The sequence below is a fragment of the Nematolebias whitei genome, chromosome 6, assembly GCF_014905685.2.
Source record: "Nematolebias whitei isolate Nwh7 chromosome 6, NemWhi1, whole genome shotgun sequence".
In the NCBI taxonomy this organism is placed as follows: domain Eukaryota; kingdom Metazoa; phylum Chordata; class Actinopteri; order Cyprinodontiformes; family Rivulidae; genus Nematolebias; species Nematolebias whitei.
Window position 1 is genome coordinate 49365372 of NC_056503.1, and position 8210 is coordinate 49373581.

The window sequence follows — 8210 nt, forward strand, 5'->3', positions numbered from 1 at the left end:
TATTATTATTATTATTATTATTATTATTATTATTATTATTATTATTATTATTATTATTGTTATCATTATTATTATGAATCTCTATTTTTTGACAGCAGCATGTAAAATGAAGACCAGGAGCTGAAAATCATTTAAACATATTAAAATAAAAACTGATTGATCTAATAATTATGTATCATTTACTTTAAAAACCGGTTTTGATCCTTTTCTTTTTTTGTTATTTGTGGTAAAAGTTTGTTTCTTAATAAAGAGATAAATAAAGTTTGTTTGGATTAGCCATTTTGTGTTGGCGCTAAATTAATCAATTTCATTAAACCAGATTATCAATCTGGTGTGGATTATTTAACTGGACTGTCAGAGCCGATCTGTGGGGGGGCTGTGGGAGTATGGGGCCCGTCCCGTGTCTGCATTCATGGCACATAGTCGAGCTCGTTCTCAGTGCAGATGGACGCAGGGTCTCTGATCCTGTAGGTCTCCATGGACAGGATGTCAGTCTTGGAGGGGGTGTTGGGGGCCTCAGCATCTCGTCTCTGCTTTATGCAGACGATGTGGTTCTGCTGACATCTTCAGTCATGACGGTCAGCAAGAAGCATTGAAGAGGTGAGTGTGAAGTGGTTCCTTTTAGTCCGAGGCCTTGGTTCTGGACCCACAAAAGGTGGAATGCCCCCTCCGGGTCCAGGGTGAGTCTGCCTCAAGTGGAGGAGTTTAAGTACCTGGGTGTCCTGTTCCTGAGTGATGGTAGGATGGAGCAGGAGATGGATCAATGGGTTTGGGCCTCGTCCTCAGTAATGAGGGCGTTGATTCGGTCGGTCGTAGTGAAGAAAGAGCTGAATTTAAAGGCAGAGCTCTGGATTCACTGGTCTGTCGCTGTTCCAGCTCTCACTTGTGGTCATGGTGACCCATCCTGCGTTGGCTCAGTCATCTGGAGGAGCTCAGAGCTGCTGCTCCTCTGCATCAACAGGAATCAAATGAGGTGGTTCATCTGATCTGATGCCTCCTCCTGGACATCAGATCAGAGGCTTTGGAGAGCTTTCTGGCCACGTCTCACTGGGAAGAGACCTGGGGCAGACCCAGAACTTGCTGTAATCTCTGTCCTGGTTGCCTTGGAGATGTGAGCCTGGTCTGGATGAACTAAACCCAGCTGTTGTAGTTAGTGGCTAAAATGCAAACATGTTGATCTCCGGGGGGAAAGTTCATTTTAATATAAAAGAGGCAGTAGTTGTAACTCCAGCTCTAACTTAGCGACAGTAGGGTCAGCGTTTCTTTACGTTACCAGTGTTCTGATTGGCCTGGTGGTTTCATCGCCTGTTAATAAATACAGATGTATTTATTTATTTATTTCAGGCCTAATCCTCCTCTTCTACTTCATCTTTTATGGATTTTTGGCGGGAATGTTTTCTCTGACCATGTGGGTGATGTTACAAACTCTGAATGAAAATGTTCCACAACATCAAGACCGTCTGGCTGATCCAGGTGACGCGACCCTTCCTCTTCCAGTGCATTTACGTTCAGATCAACGTAGATTTATATTTACGTACAAATAACCACATTATTGATTTGTTTGTTTTCAGGTGTGGTGATTCGTCCACATGCTATTGAGATCTTCTACAATCGCACAGACCCAGCAATGTACAAGGATTATGTGAAACAGCTGGACAAGTTCCTGGAGAGTGAGTGAAGCGCGGGCACAAACACGCTAACGTGCTTTTAGAACACGCGTGTTCCGCAGAGATGCTGCATGCTGATTGGCTCCCGGCTTTGCCTGCGACAGGAAGTCGTTTCATTCAAACAGCGGCACGTTACGGAGCTAAAATGAAAATGACTTCTTGTTCATTTCCTGTTTCTTTTCCAGAGTACAACGATGAAGTCCAGGAGAGCAATGACTTGTGTTTGGTGGGTGAATACACGGAGCAGGACGATGAACCCGTAAAGAAGGTTTGCCAGTTCAAACGCAGTATTCTGCGTCAGTGCTCCGGTCTGCCGGATCCAAATTTTGGATACTCTGAAGGACAACCCTGCATCATCATTAAGATGAACCGGGTCAGTATCACTCTTCCCAAGCAGGACGCCAGTTTATGTATTACAGAAAATCTTTGGAAGTTCTGTCAGCAATGACTGCAGGTTTTATATCATTTTTATTGGCAGTGGTTGAAGTAATTGATTTTTATTAATCGGCTGTAAGACCAGAGTTCCCTCAGCTCCCCAAAGTGGACCTTTAATCATCTCAACCCGGTCCTTGATGTTATTTGATTTAGATTAAAACAGTGTGGTACATAAACGGATGTTAATGATGGGATTTTGCTGATATTTGGGTAAATGTTTCAGGATTTTTGTCTCCATTAACAAGCCTCTGGCAGCCATAACAAGACAGAGTCCATGTGTGAATGAGAGGGAGGAGGTGGAACAGTGAGGCCACAAGGAGCAGAGGTCACAAAGGTGCAGGACTTCATGGACTTGGGGTCCACTGTCCAGGAACATGGTGAAGAGGTGAAGAAGAGAGTCCAGGCAGGATGGAGTGATGGAGAAAAGTTTCAGGAGTGATTTGTGACAAAAGGGTGTCAGCAAAGGTCACAGGAAAAGTTTACAAGACACTTGTGAGACCAGCTTATGTTGTATGGTCTGGAGACAGAGTCATGGACACAAAGACAGGAGACAGAACTGGCAGTGGCAGAAATGAAGATGTTGAGGTTCTCCTTAGGAGAGACAAGGATGGAGAAGATCAGGAATGAGATCATCAGAGGTACAGCACAGGTTGAACAACTGGGAGGTAAAGTTAGAGAGGACACACTGAGATGGTTTGGACATGTCCAGAGGAGGGACAGTGGTTTGGACATGTCCAGAGGAGGGACAGTGGTTTGGACATGTTCAGAGGAGGGACAGTGGGTATATTGGTAGAAGGATGTTAGAAATGCAGCTGCCAGGAAAAAGACAAAGAGGAGATATATGGATGCAGTTAGAGAGGACATGGAGGTGGTTGGAGTGAGGACAGAGGGTGCAGAGGACAGAGTGAGGACAGAGTGAGATGGAGGAGGATGGCTCACTGTGGAGACCCCTGAAGAGGAAAAAGCTGACAGAAGAAGAAGCTTCTTGCAGACTTCTGGCTGATTTCACCATTCTTCTGCTGGCCAGAACTGGAGTTAGTTTATATTGACTGGTTTCCTGCACCGACCTGGTCTTTAATCAGAATCCAACTATTTTCAATCAAGTTGAGTCTGTGGCTTTAGGAAGACCATTAGGGAAGCTTCATGTTAGCCTGATTTATCCAACCAGAAACCAGTTCTGATGATTTATCCAACCAGAAACCAGTTCTGATTGTGTTTGGGATCACGGTCCTCTTTAAGCTCTCAACTGTGCTCAAGCGTCATCCGTCCAGTTGTTGGTTTGAGGTTAGGTTGAAAGATCTGCAGGTAGACCTCCTCCTTCATTATTCCATTCACTTTGTGCCATAGTATGATGCTACCACCACCATGCTTGATATTTGTTACAATGCTTTTAAGTTTAAAACTTTAGCTTGACACCTCAAAACAGTCTTGCCAACAGCTTGATTGTTGTCTTGTCTGACCATCAAGCGTTTCTCAAGAAGACATTTGGTTTGGGTATCTAAAGTTTTATCAGGATGAAACTTCAGCTGGTATTTAGAACGCTAATCTGAGGCCACGTTGGGTGTTTTTGTCTGCAGGTTATTGGACTGAAACCACAAGGAGAACCCTACATCAACTGTACATCCAAGGTCAGTCCTGGCTGGTATCCCACAACACAAGAAGAACTCTAGTCGGTGTTGTGAGTTGTAACAGTGGCAGTAGCCAATTTGGTGCCATAGGCAAGATTTTAGGTGGAGCTCCCTGTGCAACTCTCTAAATCTCAGTGCCAATTTACATACATTCACATACGAAGCCGTACAGCTTTATATACAGTATATTTTAGAAACCAGGTTGTCTAGTTAAAACATCCATCCATCCATCCATCCATCCATCCATCAATCCATCCATCCATCCATCCATTATCTTTACCCGCTTCTTCGGTTTCGTGTCGCGGGAGTCACTGGTGCCCATGTCCAGCTATCACTGTGCGATAGGCGGGGGACACCCTGGACAGGTCTCCAGTCCATCACAGAGACACATAAGTCCTATTCGCATGGGATTTGTTTTACCTAGGGACAACGCATAATAAATAAATTACTCCCCAACGTCTGCTTTTTATGTGGCACATTCGCACGGGATAACCAAAGTCTGAGATTTAGCTGAAATATACAGACATCTTCCAGATATGATGTTAACACGCAGCATTGTCACGAATGGGCCGGTCCATAATAATGTACCTAATGTGCGGGCCGGTCTCAGGCTTTGATGTGGTTTTACGAATGAGCTCAAAGAAAACTAAATAATGCACAATATAAAATTGTGTTAATCTACTTGTTGAGGAGGAAGCAGGTCCGACCGGCCGGTTTAAGAGGTCAAAAAAGCCACGTGAAGCTCAGATGGAAAACCTGTCACCGGCCGCATGCATCCGTTCACTTGCCGGTTGAAATGGACCCATACCTGTCCAAGTGATACTGGACATGGGCACCAGCGACTCCCGCAGCCCGAAAATTCAAATTCAAAAATACTTTATTAATCAATCCCAAAGGGAAATTATTTAAAAAAAAGGAAGAAAAGGAAGAAGCGGGTAAATATAATGGATGGATGGATGGATGGATGGATGGGTCAGGTGATCCTGTTCGTGTCTCTGCACCTGCTGTCATCTGCGGTGAAGAAAGTAGCAGCATCTACAAAACCTGAAGCGAGCAGCGTGTTCATTTAAAATAGCCTTGTTCTATATTTTTCCAAATGATTTTGCTTAAGTGGCAGCACGGTGATGCAACTGGTAGAGCTGCTGCCTCTCAGCGAGCAGGTCCCCGGTTCAAATCCCGGTCCGGGGGCCTTTCTGGGTGGAGTTTGCATGTTCTCTCCATGCATGCGTGGCTTTTCTCTGGGTACTTCGGTTTCCTCCCACAGACCAAAAACATGCATGTTAGACTGACTGGTGACTCTAAATTGGCCCTAGGTGAGAGAGAGAGTGGTTGTTTGTCTGGTTGTTTGTCTCGTTTGTCTCTATGTGTCCCTGTGATGGACTTGCGACCTGTCTAGGGTGTCCCCCGCTCCTCGCGCAGTGATTGCTAGACATGGTCACCAGTGACCCTCAGGACCCAAAATGGAAGAAGCGGGTAAAGATAATGGATGGATGGATTTTGCTTAAACCAAAAAAACAAACATCTAGTTACGTATCAGACCCCGCCCATTTCTGTCCAAATCACAGAGATGCCTATTCACATTGGATTAGTATTATCACAGGACCTCAGAGTGCAGCAAAATATAGTAGGTAAATTGTGGGGGAATTTTGACTTTACAAATTACTGACATGGCCGATTCGCACGGGATTAACAACACAGACAATCTCTGCAATTATTACAAATAGCATGTGGTCCCTAGGTAAACTAATCCCGTGTGAGCAGGGCTTTAGAGACAAACGAGACAAACAACCATTCACTGTCTCTCTTATCTAGGGACAATTTAAAGTTATTAATCAGTCTAACATGCATGTTTTGGGTATGTGGGAAGAAACCGGAGCACCCGGAGAAAACCCACGCAGCACGGAGAGAACATGCAAACTCCACCCAGAAAAGTCCCCAGGCCAGGATTTGAACCGGGACGGCCTACTTACTGAGAGACGGCAGCTCTACCAACTGATCCACCGTGCTGCCTCTAGTTAAAACAGTTAACAATAATATACTGAATTTGAAACAGAATGTCAGACCAGGCCTGCCAACATTTGCTGATGGCAAAGAAGGACGTCTACATAAATGATCAGGTGCCTGTGGACTGAAGCAGTCCTGGGGGGTCTGGGGGCATTTTCCAGACAGTTGTAGTGCATTTTTAGTTCATAGGATAAATAAAACATAAAATCTGTATATAATAAAGGTAGAACACAGACAACCAGCCTTTAAGCTGAACTTTATCTGAGATCATTCTTGAAAATTACATTACCCTTACTTTTTTACATACTGAGTACTACGAGTTCATTTTGACTTCATTCTATGGTACTTTTATCACAAAATATCCTCTGCACCATATAACCTGAAGCCTTCATAAACCTGAATCATTTAAAGAGAGAGAACATATTAATGAGATTAACTACAAGCACAGAGAACTGATACCAAGGTCTACTGATACTATTGTATATTTAAATACTCTTATCATCACATAATACTTTCACACACCATCAAGTACAAAAATAGAAAATGCAATTTGACCTACTTGTCCACATTTACAAAACAAAACTTTAAGACAGTTATTTTGTAACATAGGACATATTAATTGTGTTTTTTTAAACACGTTTCTTCTCATTTAAGTAATTATATGAAGGAAATGTTTAATGCATGGAGTTAACTTGTATTCTGTATTTGCAATGAAAAAACAAAAACCATCAGGGACCTTACAGCTGATGTGATAACTAAGAGCTACACTTAAGATTTTTATTTTATCTCATTTTTATTCTAATTCAATCTAAGAGCCACATTTAAAATATTATCTTGGCGGCCAAATAAAATGTAAACAAGGGCCAGATTTGTCCTGCAGGCCTTTAGTTTGACAAATGTGCTTTAGGCTGAACACAGTTATGATATATGAAGTGATGGAAGAGGAAAAACATTTTGCTCGACCATTATAAGCAGAACAAACATTAACTAAGAGAGAATAAAAAGCAATAAATGGGGGACAGAGCAGGGAAGTGTGGGGGGGGGAGGGGTGAGCTAAACAAGTATTATTGTTATTAATGGGATTTAATGTGCTTTGCTATGCAGCTACATTAGTGTGGGGGTTTTCATATTAGTAAATAATATTTGCAACTATCTATTGTTTTGAAAGGAGAGCAGCAATAGATCAAAGGTTTGTTGATTTTTTTTATGTGAATATAAAATTAAATGCGTTTTCCCTCTGCTGTCTTTTAGAGAGACACTCCATTACACATGAACTACTTCCCGTCTGAAGGTCGTCTGGACAAGATGTTTTTTCCTTACTATGGAAAGAAAGCTCATGTGAGTAAATGTTTATTTTGTTGATTTAAATTCATCAAATCAAAATCGAACAGTTCATAAATGTAAATGTGTTTCTCTGTAAGTATGAGTTACGTCACATTGGAGGAACAGCTAAACAACCCTAGTTATGACAGGAATGGCTGTAACTCTGTCACGCTGACAGATATTGAGCCGCAGCTCGTTGCAGAGCGGCCCGGCGAAGCCTAAGAAAACTACGAGCAGCCATCTCCCCGAGTGCACGTCACCTGCACGCAGAGCTGTCAAGATCAAGTGCAGTGCAAGCTAGGTGGCGGGCGAGGGCAGGGCCCTGGGCACAGATTCCTTGTGACAGAAACTGGGTCTTGGCATGTGGACCATCACTTCACTGGTGGGTAAGAAGCCAGAGCTTGTACATGAGGTTGAGCGACAGCAGCTAAATATAGTTGGGCTCATCTCTGCACACATCTGGGGCTCTGAACCCAACACCTGGAGTGAGGCTGGACTCTTTCCTGCTCTGTAGCTGCTTAGAGAGAGAGAGGTGACGGACAGGTGTGGGGATACTCAACCCCCCACCCCAGCTGAGCGCCTCGGGGTTGGAGTTCTCGCTGGAGAACAAGATGGTTACCTCTCTGTGGTCCAGAGCTGTTTGTGTCCACGCACTGAACCACAGTCTCTGGATGGTGTCCTGAAAAGGAGGGGGGTTCTGTTGTTCTCCTGACTTACTTCAATGCTCTGGTGAGCAATGATGAAGTCACTTTTAGACGAGAGATGGGAGGAGCCTCCTTTCTGATTTGAACCTGATTGGTGTTCTGTTATTGGACTTCTGTGCTAGGTAGCAAAAAACATGTTCGAGCGGGGGTGGGGGTTGGGGGTGGGGTGTGTCCATAGGTGTACTCATATCAGTGGCAGAGAACAGGGTCCTCAGTAAGCTTCTATCCATCATGGACAATGCTGATCATCCTCTGCACGGTGCCATCATGAAGCAGAGGAGCTCCTTCAGCAGTAGATGCTGTCCCAGCCCTGCTCCATGGACAGATTCAGGAAGTCCTCTGTCCCTCAAGACATCAGACTGTTCAGTGTCCTCCACAGACAGTAAAAATAGAGTCTTGTAAATCTATCTATCTATCTATCTATCTATCTATCTATCTATCTATCTATC

General features: G+C 43.7%; 1 protein-coding gene across 1 annotated transcript in view; it reads left to right on the forward strand.

Annotated features, from left to right (window-relative positions):
- Positions 1–8210, forward strand: part of LOC119410819 (sodium/potassium-transporting ATPase subunit beta-3) — a gene marked incomplete in the record, with an annotated part of 19564 nt that overhangs the window by 752 nt on the left and 10602 nt on the right. The window contains 5 exon segments of the mRNA XM_037677741.1: positions 1345–1473; positions 1572–1670; positions 1853–2040; positions 3680–3730; positions 6986–7048. Coding sequence (XP_037533669.1) covers positions 1345–1473; positions 1572–1670; positions 1853–2040; positions 3680–3730; positions 6986–7048 — 530 coding nt within the window.